This window comes from Lasioglossum baleicum, chromosome 1, assembly GCF_051020765.1.
Source record: "Lasioglossum baleicum chromosome 1, iyLasBale1, whole genome shotgun sequence".
Classification (NCBI taxonomy): domain Eukaryota; kingdom Metazoa; phylum Arthropoda; class Insecta; order Hymenoptera; family Halictidae; genus Lasioglossum; species Lasioglossum baleicum.
The window spans coordinates 12938645-12954155 of record NC_134929.1 but is presented as its reverse complement, the minus strand read 5'-3'; the positions used below and the strand labels follow the sequence as shown (position 1 = coordinate 12954155).

Here is a 15511-nt window from a genome sequence, read left to right as displayed (position 1 = left end):
TGATCAATGACAGGACCCGTATCGCTGCGGTTATCGTCTGGCGCAGTTTAATTGACGTTCCGGGAACGGTGTTCGGAACCGTCGAATCTGATGGCAAAACGAATGCTGGTAACGAAAGTGTTAAGAAGCATTCGTTAATCAGACCGTTGTTTTATAGGGTAATTATACAGAAAAGGGTTCACTCACCGGTTATGATGAAACTCAAATATGTGTATAGAATTTAACTCTAAATTCGTCGCTCGGTCTTCGTTTTGGAGATATTTATAAAAATAATTTCTCGCGCTCTTTCGTCTGGTTTGAGTTAGGTTTGGGTTTATTTTCGTCGTATCATGGTAGAATGCATTTAGATGTCTCACGTTGCAGTTTGTAAATACGGAGAGACAAAGAAAAAATAATACTTACAATTACATTAGCTATTGCAGGCCGTATACTTCAGTGAATGACAAAACGAGAAGAGTATATATTACACAATGAAATTATACAAATTTTTAAATATATGCAATAATTACAACGAACTAATCGATTTCCTAATTAATCGAAAAGTGATTTGTGGCAATAACCTAACTCGGACAATTCTAGTAGCAGCAACAGTTTTTTGAAAATATTTCAGAAACTAAAGCCGACCGGGGGCAACAAAAAAAAATACATAGGAAAAGTTGTTCAGAATGTGTACCTTGACAGCATATTTCAAGGTCATGAAAATCGATGATATGTACCCTTCTCTCTATAATTACCTTTTATAGTTTATGCTCTACTTCGACAATCTCGGAGACACTCTGTACAGGGGAACTGTGACACGGACAAAAAATTTCGGCCAGTTTCAGGGTTCAACGTATCCTGAACGATACACTTGGTTAGCCAGGAAGGCGAAGGAGAGAAGGAGAAAGAAAGCGGAAGAAAGAAGAGAAAGGGGGTATAAAAAGAAAAATGAACGAGCCGCGCCGCGACGGCGGAAACGGGACGAGGGCGCAATGAATTTGATTTCGCCCGTTAATTACACCCGCGCCACTTCGGCTTGACCGAAGTTAAATACCCGGGGCGCGATCGATTCGTTTGCCTTAATTGTCGCCGGTTATCCGTTAACGAGCCTGTCGTTTTCTGTCAGCCCTATTGGCAGCCTGCCAGTGGCCCTTTTTTCACCGACTCGACGGTCGAGCGTCTCTCCTCATCGAGAAAATCCTCCACGGCACATTTTCGGCGAGCGCACCGCACCGGTGCCACCGATCGAGGTGTTTAGCAACATTCTGCAACCATAACGGTTAACCCTTCGCGGTCTCAAGTGTTTTTTCTTCGTTTATTTCAGAACTTGCTTTAACATCGTATAATTCAATTATACTCCCATATGTAGCTTTGCCAGTCTCTGTGTAAATTCATTAATAGTAATTATACAGAAAAGGATACACCTCACCGATTTCGATGACCTTGAAATATGTGTGGGAATTGGAAGGTTTTGGTGAAAATTAGGGGGAGTGCGAGTACCCGTAATTTACGAGCTGAGCTAAACTCGATTCGATTTGCTCGAGCCGAGTCGAGCGTTTGATTTTTCCGAGCTAGTTGAAGTCGACGAACTGTTTGAAAAAAATGCGAGCTACTTGAAAAAATCAAACGGCTCGAATATTCGAGCCCTCGTAAAACTTCGATCTACTCGAAACTGAATTTTCAGCTCGAACAGATCTTTAGCTTTCGAGTTACCGTGCATAACACACGTAGTTGACCGTGTAGAATACAGGCTGTTTGACAAGAATCGCGACTTTACTGTATCCGAGTAATCGGAAAAATTTCGAGCTAAAAATTCATTTTCAATTAGATCGAAGTTATCTGAGGGCTCGAATATTCGAGCCGTTTGATTTTTTCAAGTAGCTCGCATTTTTTTGAAACAGTTCGTCGATTTCAAGTAGCTCGGAAAATTCAAACGCTCGACTCGGCTCGACAGGCCGAGTAATGACTCGACTCGAAATTCGAGTACATACTCGAATATATCAATTAGGATCTAACAACATTAACAAGGGAAGTTACCCAACCGTAACACGCCGATTTTAATGAAATTTTGGTATGATATAAAACTCAAAAAAATATTTGACACGTATTTTTTTATAGCGGCCGTCATTCATGTTAAGGGGGTGAAAATAGCTCTCAAAGTTGGGGTGAAAAATCGATTTTCTTGAATATCTCCGAGAGTATATTAGGCCTAGACAAAAATTTCAAAATCCAATTTGTGCGTCTTTGAAGGACGAATCTTTTCGTGCATCTTTTCAAGAAAATCGATTTTTCACCCCAATTTTGAACAACTGTTTCCTATGTATACATGACGCTCTCAAATTTCGAAAGATAAAATCGTGCTCGGTAGTTTCGTCGTTGAGATTTCGAAGTGTATCCAAGGGGAATCTAGCGGATCTAGTAGATCGCTCGATCGCGTCTCGGTTCGGATTCGCGGCGCGAACGGTACAGCTAACTGGACAGAGGGTCCCGTTAAAAATGATCATCTCGATCTAACGCCGCGCGGCGGAACGAACTATAGTTCTTGTCACGGCGAATTCGCGTCAAGATTACGTGACTATGTTTCCGAATAAGAGCTGTCCTCGATATGATGGTGTATGTAGCATCGTTTCGATTGGCGTTTGCGAGTCCGTGAAAAATACGGTTCAATTTGGTCGGCGTATCGTTTCGTTTCGTTGTCGTCGTCGTTCGATAACGATCGGCTACGAGTGTGTACACATGTTGTTTCCACGAGTGTTTCTCATGGTGGATTTAAAAAGGCTGATTACTCTGGCCCGGGGTCTCTTTGTTACTTGTTCCGGAGTCGATCAAGCTCGCCGATCTCTCGTGTGTGATCTCTCTCTCTCTCTTTTTCTCTCGATGCTGTGTACAGATACCGTGTTCCGCGCTCGGTTATCTCTCGATCACTGCTGTCGTTGCTACACACTTTACGTTGGAATAATCTCTCGAGAACGTGAAAGCCTATGACAATATACGACGTATTCCTCCGTTTTCATTGCGTCACCATACTCTCTAAAATAGAGTGCTCATTTTTTCTCCGATGGTCTAATCGGGACCGATAAAGCGGAATCGGTGATCTGTAGCTTCCAGAATAGTATTCTGTTTTTCAACTGAATGCTCAATATAGTTAATCGTTTGCACTTGAAGCTCTGTTCCAACTACAAAACTAACAGCTTCTTCACCTACGATATTTCCTTTGTGCACGATTTACTTGTGTGTTTACGTGCGAACAATAATGAACTAACAATACAGTAGTGAAAAATGGAGCGGTTTGGATCGAGAATGATCTACGATTTTGTGAATACTACGATTGTTTTGTCGAAGCATAAGACTCGTTCTGGTATAATTTTTGCTCAAACCGCCGAGACAAGAACGAGCGTAATTTCCGAGCGAGCGCAAAGAAGATGGCGACCACCGAGTGTCCACAAAGTGGTACACCTTATTCCTTCCCGTGAAAACGACAGTTTCCAGGACAAGCCGATAATAATCTGCAGCCTCGTATCCGCAACAGCTCGGAAACTTCGATATTTATTGTCTCTGTTACGCTACATGCTACGTGTGTTACATGCATTTAGGCTCCCACTACGAGACTTCATCGATTCTCCCCAACTCGATGATTCTTTAACACGTTGTCTGCTGCCCCTCAAAGTATAATTGAGTCATCGTAATCAAAATTGCATTGTATTAGCTCAGAACCTGCAAATATCTCAAGTCCGATTTAAAGCAACTGCATTGCGAACAAAATGAATCTTTATAGACAGCGACAGATTGTGTCACTCCCATACGATTGACGTGGTTATTCAACGTGTTAACACGTTCGTTACCACTGTCACAGATACGTGACGGCCACGATCTTGAAATTTGCTCGGAGTTACGTTGCATTTTATAAAACATTTTAATAACGACGGTGAGCACCGAAAGACATGCCGGTAGCGAACGTGTCAGCCAGTCGCGTTAATTTAGCCGGTTCCCAGATGACCGTTTATTCGGCTTGGTATTCAATTACGCGCAGAACCGCGAATATCAGGAAAAATCGATCCCTTCGCCGTTCTCTAATCATTGTTTATTCAACTCTGGACGTTTGCGCCGGATGTTATTCCCGGACCGACTCAATATCGCATGCTCGAGTAATCGTCGGGCGACCTGTAATCCATCTTGATCTTCAACCGACATCGCCCAGTGATCTAGCAAGCCGGGATTGGCCGTCGAGCAATCGTGGTAAATCACCCGCTAAGAGAGAATCTCCCTGTTCTATGTTCGACTGTTCCTAGGCCAAAGGTCGAGGACCGACATTTCGGATTTGAATCGTTGGAAGATTTACAAGGATCTCGAACAGCGTTCTCTTATCGATCCGACAAAGAAGAAAACGGAGCCGTCCGCTTAATTAGTTCTCGATTACGCTGTTCGTAAATAACTGATTGTGAGCGAAACCAACTTCCAAAACACCGATAAATTCGGTCGCGATTCAAAGTACGGAGAAGTGTGAATGTCGAGCTGGCGGAACACGCGAGTCGACTATTTTTCTCGCACACATGCGTCCCTGCGTGTTTTGTTGACACATTTCGCGTGGCACCGGTTCAAACGAAATTCATAGTTCGCGAGCGACCACCACGAGTCGGCACGAGTTAAATCTATACGCGAAACCAGCCTGCAGATTCGAGATGAACACGTTCGGAGATCCGCCTCGCTTCTTGCCGCTCTATTTTCATCTGAACTTTTATGAAAGAGCACGCGGGAACCGTTTCGGTCACTTTCCTCGCATTCGCGGGGCCAACCCGGCTCGCAAAACAAACACGCGTCCACTGAGGCTATTTTCGCACTTTGGGTCCCACAAACAGCGCTCATAAAACCGAACGTTGCATTAATTCCCATCGACCCGCAGTGTGGTCCGGGTGGCCGAGCTAGCAGTTCATTAAGATTTTAGCACTATTTGGAAGTTTAAGAGTATAACAATGTATGTAGGTCGTTGGATTCAATATTAAAGGTCAAAAATATATTATGATCTTTAAAAATTAAAAAGGCGACCTTGATTTTTTTTATAGAATGCATAACTATTTTTGAAAAAATATTTTATTGAAGTTTGTAGAAAAGTCATGTTCTCTTTTGAAATAAACAATAATCTATATTATCTATAATGGTATCCATAAAATGTTGATTTTTAAATACTTGTACAATTTTTAACAAATCTTATTAATTTAATCGGTTTTGAAGGTGACGAACATAAGAAAGCAATATACATTCAGATATTATCGAATAAGTTGTTTTGAATTTTGTTGACTGAGCCTGTCGACTTTTATGGGCACTGATGTGGCAGTCGAAGTCGAAGTGTTAAATATTGATAGCAGAAGAACGGAATTTTATTTCGATTCAAAAGTAGTGAATGACATAAATATTTAGTAGATTCTGTTTGCAATGCTCGTCACGAGACTGACTGGATGTTATGTGTGCAAGGGGTTACGAACAAATTGCGTATGCAACTTCTTTAACAACAACATCTGCTAAAGTAGCTTGAGTGAATTCATATGCAGTGTAACGCAAAAAGCAGAGAGGTTGAAAGAGCACACAGTATCATGCATCTTAATTTTTCTATATTTATTTCATTAAATAAATTACTTTGATTTGATAGAATTTCTGAAGTTGATTGGTTGAAGTTGATGGCACTCTCAAGGTGTTGATAATATATAATTCTCTTATTTATAGACTGCTAGGACGGATTACAGTATAATTTCCATTTCATTTAGCGATTCGATGATGGCAATTTGCGAGTAGAATATATTACGGTATGCAACAGTACTGGAAAAACTCAAAGTTCGTTCGAGAGGTCCTGGCACCCCTTTTTGCGTCACAGTGTTTCATTCGCCTTCGGACGTATTTTAACAGCAACCCGGTTAGTTTTCGCGATCGTATTTCACGACTTGCCGACAGTTTGTTAATGCCTTTTGCATAAGAAATTCTCCATTTTGTCATTGAAACATCCGCGGAGAGGCAGAAGTTCAAGACGAAGCTATAAGCTGCCACCCGAGACACTACTTTTCGAGCCGACTGGCTCGAATCATAACGGATGGATCGACCCTCGAAGTTTTGCAATTATACCAGGTCAGTATTAATTTTTGGTACGACGCAACGCGACATCTGCTGAGAAACTGTTCACCACACTCTCACGTAAATCCTGATATCGGTAATTAAATTGTTCATGCATTTGTAATCGAATCGCAACACAGTAAACACAATTTTTGAATCATTAACCCCTTACAATATCGTGTCAGACTCGTGATGAAAATTCTGAACACAGTCTAATTAATATGTTATTAATCTCCTTTAAACCGAGATAAAATTCTATTTAGGTTTTGTTAATGTATAGTTATTGAAGAACATGTAGGGGTACAATAGATATAAATTTTCTCCTTTTTTAGAAAATTATGAACTACAAAGAAAGTTCTAATCACTGAAACCGTAAAATAAATCGTAGGGCGAGGGGTTAACAATAAGCCGAATCCTCGGGTCCGTGCTCCGACATAGATTGTGTGGGGCTACTATTTTTTAAAGTGAAAACTTCATTAGGCGCACCGTGTACACAATTGCTGGGCAGTAAACGAGTCTGATCCGTCACGCTCCGAGGTGAAACGCTATAGTCGGGGAAGCCGAGTTTAGTCGAGCGAGCAAGAAACGGATAGTGTTATATATAAAAAATATTATGTACAGTGTTTACACAAATGATTTGTGTAATTTATTCAAAATAAATTGTGTCATTTTCTGTATCAACGTCGATTTCAGCAATCTTGATTTTATATATAAATATTAGCATAATTTCGTATATAACGCCAGTGCCTTGAATAAATAAATTTTTTCCTCGATAAGAACCGTTCACATTAATTGCCGTTAAAAAAGATCTTGAATAAACACGATTCTATAAGCGGAAAGAGCGATTGCCGTTCGCTGAAATATTCGCGAGATTTTTTCCTCAAGTGGTGTTGTACGCGATAGACATTTTTTGCGGGTCAATGACAAAGTCCTCGAACCACTCGATGTTTCAATTATTTTAAACGGCGGCACGTCACGTCGCTGATAAAACCGTCCCGCGTGATTACGCGATCTCGGGGAGTAAAGTATAATTGCCCGTTTTCGGGCGAGTCACGAGCATGCTTTGGCTTTTACGAATCGTCTGCGACGCGTCTGTTGAAGTTCATTCAATGAATTGGATCGCTGTTTCCGCGAACGTTGACTCTACTTTTCCCTGTAGCCTAACTGATAATTATCTTTCGTTCTACATACAATTGTAGCACCTCAAATAAGTTTTTAATATTCTAGATATTAGATCTTGACGAAGTTTATTCGAATAAATTTGAGTAAAAATTGTGTCCTTAATACACAAGTGACGTGTTGCTCAAGGTGTTAAAACCACACAAATGAAACTATTAAATATTATTAAGATTAATAAAGGATATAAAAATATAAATATATAATATAATATAAATATAAAAGAAAATTCCAAGCTCGAATTCCTAGCAAGAGGCTAGGAAGCATGATAACGTATAAACAATTGGTAATTATTTACAAAGCGAACCTCATCTTCGATTTGGATGAAATCAACCCTTCGCTGCATAGTGTATCATATCTGATACAGTTAACAAATCTGGTATATACATAGTACTCTAAGAATGTGCTTCTTACTATTCCACACATTTTATCTCATTTGATAAAATGTTGTTTTAATTTTTTTAAATATTTCTCCCTTAAATAAAATACAAAAACTGACCTTCTTTCAATTTTTTCATCCCAATTAAAAAAATCATGCAGTGAAGGGTTAAATATGTTATAGATTTCGACATTTTGAACAACTTTTTCCTATACTTAAAATACTTGAAAATCGCTAATACTTTCGATGGAGTAGAGTACTTCACGGGTGTACAACTAAAAAAGAAAACAATACTGAATTCTTTAGACCTTTAACTACGTCGGACAGCAAAAATTGTACGACTTTTGCAAAATTTTGCAATCGACTTTTTTCGAAATCTTGAAATTTTGAATATACATTCTCTTTGAGATCCTGTATATTTTAATTACTGTTCGATGACAGTTTGTTCTAAAACACAAAGTGTACATATCAAAGATAAGCGGCAGATAAACATCGGTAGATTTACTATAGCAATTGAACATTGACAGTTTGTATAAATTGTGCACAAGTTAGAGATCAGATTCTTTCTAGCATTGAATGTCAGCCTGACTACAATTTAATTAAAATACCGCTGGAAAAGGATTTGGCAGCGTGCGTAGAATCGCCGTGCGTGTTATCAGACTGTTGAAAATCCCGCAGAATTCTTGGCCGAAGCTTTGAGAGTGCGAAAGAGAGAGGAAACGCGCGAGCGTAAAACGAAAATAACCGAGGAACGTCGAGACTGCGTGCGCCGTCACGTGAAAGCACAACAATCCAATCCATCGATCCGCGATTGACAGCACGAAACGCGTCGTTCGAACGAGCGCCTAATCACAGAACCGTTTAACGAACACAAAAAAATCCTTTAAAATCGTCCAGGTTGAATATTTTAAATTTAAGATTGCTGAGATTGTAAAGATGCATTAATAAGGAATTATTCAACAAATGCATTTCTTTGGGTATACAATATTACTGAAACAGATGACGAAAAATTTGTATAAATTCATTTTTGTTATTTCTATAAAGTACTGTGAAACTGTCTAAAAAATGGTGGTCACACTCCAAAAGAAAATCTTCCAAATTATCGTCACAAGACATATTTCTCGTCTCGTTGAAAAACACGTAATCTCGAATCGACGACACGCGATCTCGGTCGAGCAAACCGTGGCTCGCACACGTTCCGTTATAGTTCAGTCGACACCACACTATGTCACCACACACTTTGACACATTCTAGAGCAGCTACTGTCCCGTTCAATCACTCCGACAACAACTTTTGCCATCGTACAATTTCGCGCAACTGCCTGGCTTCAATAATTCAACCCTGGAACGATCTATAACCCCGAGCGAGGAATACGTTCTTCTCGGCACTCGCAGGGTCACCTTCGATTTTCTAAACAACGGCCTATTACGTTACATTTTATATCTTAGCTGTCACAGGTCCGTTTTCCGATGGGTTGTAAAACGAGTCAAATATTTTCTGGTTCGACGCGCGGGAAAGCCTATGTGTACAATCACGATCGTAAATCGTCACTCGAATCAGTCAACATAGAGGAAGGACGCGAACTTGACATTCGTTGATTTAGTAGCGACAAAACAATCCTCCGATACACACACGCGCACTCTCGAACGTACCTTCGCTGTTGAGCATATTTTACTCCGATCTTCCACGGTTTTCCTCCAAAGTTTCCGGTTTTTATCGATCTCGACAATGCTTGAAACTCTTTCAAGCTCGATCTATCGCTACATTATTCCTTTCCCTCGACTACATGGATAGAGATATGACAAATACTGATACAAAAACGTCAACGGACGATCACCGACGACTTTCACGCGCGAAACAGTGATCCATCGATTATACGAACTCCTAGAATCTCCAAATCTCAGGTCCGGGATTTGAAAAACACAGATTTAGAAACGTCAACATACGATCACGGGCGACTTGCGTATAAAAATCTATCGATCACAAGAGATCTCTTAAACTCTCCAGATGCCACGATTTCGAATTTTCAAACTCGACCCATCGCGAGATTATCCGCACTCTTCGAACACGCGTAATCAAAAGGCAAGAAAGCAACAATCTAGAAAGATCACCGGCGACCTTCGCGCGGAAATACGATCCACGGGCCGCGAACAGGGCAAGAACATAAGTGCAAACAATTCCAAGAAGAAGAAGAAATGATCTCATTTTCTACCTGGAAGAGGAGCAGCGAGGAAGGCCTGGTTGCTGGTGACGAGCAACGACACCAGCACGAACAGTGACCACGCGAGGACGATCATCCTGGATCGTATCGATCACGAAGAGTCAGCGACACGGAGAACTGGATCAGTGTTGGTATGTTGATGATAGTTGGTTGTCGTTTTTCGGAGCAGCTCGCATGGATCGGTGGATGATGATCCTGCGTTGTCCCGGGAGGAGCGACGACGTAATTGGAGAGGTTCGTCGAGGTCACGGCTGGTAGCACGTGCGTAACTTTGGGTGTCGGTCGCAACTGAACAGGTAACTCCAGGTAAACCGAACTCGGGCACACTCGCGCGAACACGTTTCTCTCGATGTGTCGAGGGAGGGGGTCGTTTGGGGGGCTGCCAGGCTCAGGACTCGGCTTCGCCGACTTCTCCGACCAGTTAGCCAGCAGTGAACTGCTCGTGTTCCTGCCTTGGGCATCGTAATATACATAAAGTCGCCAGATAAGCCGCGGCTGACACCCCACCATCGAGCCACCCGTCGCGGGACGGCCCGTTCTCTCCTTACCCTCCTTCGCTCTCTCTCTCTCTTTCTCTTCTGCTCATGCTCCTTCTCTGTCTCTCAGTCTCTCTCTCTCTATCTTTGGTTCTCTTGGTCTCTCGCTCTCTCGCAAAGCGGCGCCGAGAGAGCGAGGAGCACTCTTGTCTGCGGCTCGAGGCCGACGCGTCGCGACGCGCAACGACGCCCGCCAATCGCGTCACGTCGGCTATATGCACGCCGCACGTGCATCCCGCCGCGGGATGAATTGCCGATCCGTCGACGATCACCGATGGATCGACTGTTTGCCATTGGTCACCCAAAAACTGCTGCGAATTTCATTCTAATTGGGTTTCTGTTGAAAAGTCATTCTGTTGGAATGTGAGAACTACATACTCACATTTTTAAACTCATAAAATTCGCAAGTCTAATTGATAGTACACTCGAGACGACTCAATGCAGCATCAGCGTGCATCTTCCGCTGACTATCCCAGAAATGTAAGTTGAACTCTGTCGCACTCAAGTCGCTATTATTTACCTGCATTTGTTTACTTTTATAAAACACGTGAGTGATACGCGGAGTGTTCCCCAAGTCGTGGTACATGAGCTGTTGAAACATGGTTAAACGAAAATATGTTATTCCTTTTTTTTGTGTTTATTTCTGTATATAACATTGTTTCTTTATGTACCACCTTCCTTTTCTTTTTTGTTTTGTTTAAAGACTTGCGGAAAAATACCTTTACGTAGACACACCCCAAGGGGGTAGTGTGTCGCTCGGGGGACACAGATGGTAGGTGTCCCCAATACCCACTAAAAAACAGCACGTCGAGGTCCTTCCTCTCTTTCTTCGATTGCCCGAGAGAGCACAGCTCTCTCAGGGCCCGCTTTCTGCACATCTAAGCTGTGCCGTATTCTGGGCTAGCGCCACGCCTTTTCTCTATGTAGCACCTGGTTAACACTAAACCTACCACCGCCGGTCAAATGATCGATTCCAGACTTTTTTATTCCACAATTATTGAAATTATAAAGATGTTTTCGTGGCAAATAATTAAATCAAAAGTTCAAATAAATTTAATTTTGTCATGTCTAGACTGAGGATCTTTATGCAAAATGAAACTATTCTGCACTGATTGTGGGAAGCAGAAAGAAAATAAAAAATGATTTATCCCTTGATGACTTTGTTACATTAAAAACAACATTACAGTGTTCTTAAATTTTTCTAATCTATATATATATATATTACTGTTTTATATTTCATCCAATCAATTTCTTCATAAATGCATAAAGATCCGCAGTCTAGTTACTTCTATAAGGTAACATGTACCGGCTGCTTGTAAAGCTCGAAAGTTACATTGCATTTAATCAAACATTTTAACGATGAAGATAAACATTGAAACAAACGGTTATATCTGACTTTATCTACCACACGTTTCAGTTGAGAAATACTTTTATTGGTAAATTAAAAAAAGTTATATATTCGCGTTCTAATTGACGTCATTATTTCCACTCATGATAGCTCAGTTAGATAACATAAGGGTTACGCTGTTAATCGAGGAAGACGAGTTAACTCGTCGTTCGTGATCGCTATCGACTTTCGATGACCTTCCATTCTTTTTTCTAAGTTCGACAAATATTTTGTTACTTTGTTGTGTCATTATGTTGTGTCAGTATGTTCAGATTAGCATACACAGATTGCGTAGAGGTGCAAAGTTAAACTATTGCGAAATAGTCTAGAATAAATAGTCTGTTGCAACTTCGTGAAAAAAATCGTACAACGATCCACTTAGACTCGTTTGAAAGTATATTGCTTCTATTTTCGAGGGCTTGGGTTTATTTTTGTCAAAAAATTTCTACATTGACCAACAAGTGGGAGAAAATTATACTTTCTCTCTCAGAAAATTTTACAAAATTCAAACATCTCTACTGACACTAAAAAAATTTGTTCTTTAATGAAATCACCGTGGATTTAAAGATTGAAGTCTTTTACGATTATCTTTTCGCCTTTTTATCGCACTTTGAGTGAAAATTGTCGCCTTCGGTAAAGAAGATTAGTTCTGAATAAGACGTTTTCGCGACGTGTGCCTGAGAAACAAATAATTTCTTAATCGATACAACAATTAATTCAAAGTATCTGTCTTTCAGAAAAATACTATGACACTCTTACAACAATGAAAAGTGTCCGAAGACTTTTCCCTAAAATTGCAAGACTGACAAAGCATCAGTTTCGACAAAAGCGTAATGCGAGTCCATACAAGGGAAAAACGCGAGTTCTGTCTGTAGAGTCTCGTTTTCGTCGCGAATTAAGTTTGAGGGTTTGTGGAGTTGGTGCTCGACGATATGCCTCGACTAACTTTCGCCCCTCTATAATTCATTATCTCGCCGGTGTGCTCGTGTTAGTGAACATCTCGCGCTGACATAATTTACATTCCAGAGCGGTTACATTCCGCCGTCTTATTTAATTCCCTCTGATACGGTGATCCCTCGAACGGCGACAGGGATCATTACGCCGACTGCGGGAATAAATATCCGATTCATCAAACGTGGTCCAGTTTTATGGCCTTTGAAAAACTTCGCAAACTCGCAGAACAATTCGAGGCTTTTGATGTTTCGCAATGTCGATGATCGAACATGACAGGATTACGACGATCCGATCCCAGGACCCGGCCAGACGATCTCTTAAATATCTTATTGGGGATCCGTTTAATCCGGGCGTTCGGTATTAGCGTATTAACTGGTTGCCCAATTCTGGATCTTGAGCGTAAATCATGTGGGACGATTGATCTTGTGTTGCTAAATCAATAATTGTATATCAAGAGTTTGCAATCAAACACTTCGGCAGCGCAATGCACAAAAAGTACGAAGACGGTTAATCGTTTCGGCTGACAAAGGACTGAATTAATAGAAGAGCAGGTGACACAGCGTTATACTCGTTCCGCGATTCACTCTCGGCTCTTTTCACGTGGAAAAGAGGTTTAAGAATTCTCAGTATTGGTCGTGATGACGAGGCGCGCACACGTAAACGTGAAACGCTCTCGAAGAATCGCGCAAGATCAATGGTGACACGGGACGGCCGCGTCACTCGGTTAATCCGGCGTTAATCGGCTAATTAGAGGAGCGCCATTGATTACTTATTCGCGGTACAGGTATAGAGAGAAGTCTGGGGAATGTATGCATGTATACATACAGGTTTAATAATGTTTCGCGGTGCACTGACTCATCTAGCATCGGTGTATCGCTCGCGTGCGATGTTGGTAACGGCAGAATACATCATACGAAATGTGAGATGCTCGTTAGTCTCGTTCCAGGTGGCTCGTTATCGCCGGTAGCACTGTGTCAAGTGTCACATAAGTTAGCCCCAACACGTGACACTCGTGAAACGCCTAGTAAAGGAAGAATTATGAAAGAAGCGCGTCATTCACCGGGGAAAGAGTCATCTGGATCGACATGCTCTCGAGCTCGCTGCGAGTCATCGGTCGAACGAGGACCATCGACCTACCGAAAACTCCAAACAGACCCAGTTCACCTTTTCAACACCTTCACAGCTCGATCTTTTATAGTTGGATAACAGAAATAATTTCTCTACCTTTTTAAAATAGCTTTTCCTCATGCTGCATTTGCTCCAAACCCATTTGATTAGCAGTTCTAGGGCACTCAAGAGGTTAAAGAAGCTAACTCTGCAGCTTAATGCACCTCCTTAACACCGTCACTGCTCTATCTCGTATATGGTTGATTAATATATTCAATTTACTGACACAGGAAATAATTTGCTGTTCAGTTCCAACCTTTGCAAATAATTCCTAAAAACTTTTATTTGCACAGAGTGTATAAAAAGTAATGATCATCCGTCCTATGGGCAAATCTACACCTCTGGATCGATGGACATTTGTAAAAGAAACTCGCCACAGAATTATTTATACCAAGGATAATTGTCGTTAAAGCTTGTTTTTACATCAACACCTTCCGTTCATTGAAAGTTAGAAAGGAGTCATATGTCAGAAACGAAATGTTATTGAGATATAACCTGTTAGAGTTTTAGCAAATTTGCGATAGCATATGATAGTGCAATAATGTTTAATGAATGGATGAAAGAAACACAAATGCGTGCACAAACGCACGCGACGGAGTTCGTGGTTCAAACTGGTGTCCCGTTCGTCGTTCGGCGGCATGTTCAGTTCTGTACGAAGCTTAAAGATTTGCTCAGAATGACCGAGGAAACGGGTTCTTTGTTCCACAAACGGTGTTTCTGTAGCCGACCGGTAATTATGCAACGTTCAGCGTCGACGATAATGTTGCACAGCGCGCATCCTCTCCGCATTGATTTGCAAACGAGTTTCCCGGTCGGTTGTATTAAAATTTCGTATCGTCGCGAGTCACATTATCATTCGGAATGCTCTCGCGCTCTCTTCCCTCTCTTTCGATATTTTTCAAAACAACGGACGAGCGGCTAAATATAGGCAGAACGGCTTCGACGAGAGACGAAGAAAATGCAGACATTTCGTTGTTGCTGCGTTACAATGGCTGGGGCTTCATTAATTCGTTGCTCGGCCGCCGCGCCATCGTCTATCGGAAATTCAACGCCAGGCCTCCGGCGAACAAGAGACGCATGTTTTGCTAAACAAGTGAAACCTCTTTGTTCCCGTTTCGCGAACGAGAATCGGCGAAATTCTCCTGCTCCCTCCTACCTTTTTAAAACTGCCAATAACGGACCGCGGAGCTTTTGCCTCTTTGGGACACGTTCATCGATTCGAGGAGTGCCTCGGAAAGTCGGAATCCAGGCCGAGATCACCGAAGCTCCTTTCGACTAATTTACCTTCCGCGGACCTGTTCCTCGCCGTTTACCCTTTGCGACTTTATTTTATTTGCCAGCCGTAAACTTTCGTCTGAAGAGAAAGCAACCTCGCTCGCGACGCGCTTTTACTCTTCAATTTTTACGCTCTCGGACGCGCACATATTGATCGATTCATTGCGGACGAGGATTTTTTAAATATTTTTCATATTTTCTCCAGTAGTTGAAATCTTCTACCAAAGAATTGGTACATTTCCTGAAGAAAATATTTGAATCGCCGTGTACATTGAGTATGACATTTATGGTTCTTTATGACGATTTCTGATCAGGTTTTAATCTAGTTAGAGATGGGT

The 15511-nt window shown here is 41.5% G+C and overlaps 1 protein-coding gene across 2 annotated transcripts in view; it reads right to left on the bottom strand.

Moving 5' to 3' along the window:
* LOC143214365 (uncharacterized) overlaps positions 1–10318 on the bottom strand; it is a 28946-nt gene extending 18628 nt beyond the window's left edge. Inside the window, exon 1 of one of the 2 annotated variants that reach the window (XM_076435332.1) lies at positions 9846–10318. In XM_076435332.1, coding sequence (XP_076291447.1) covers positions 9846–9930 — 85 coding nt within the window. In that variant the 5' untranslated portion in view covers positions 9931–10318. The remainder of the gene's footprint in view (positions 1–9845) is intronic. The other variant, XM_076435339.1, reaches the window with a different exon arrangement.
* Between the last annotated feature and the right edge of the window lie 5193 nt (positions 10319–15511).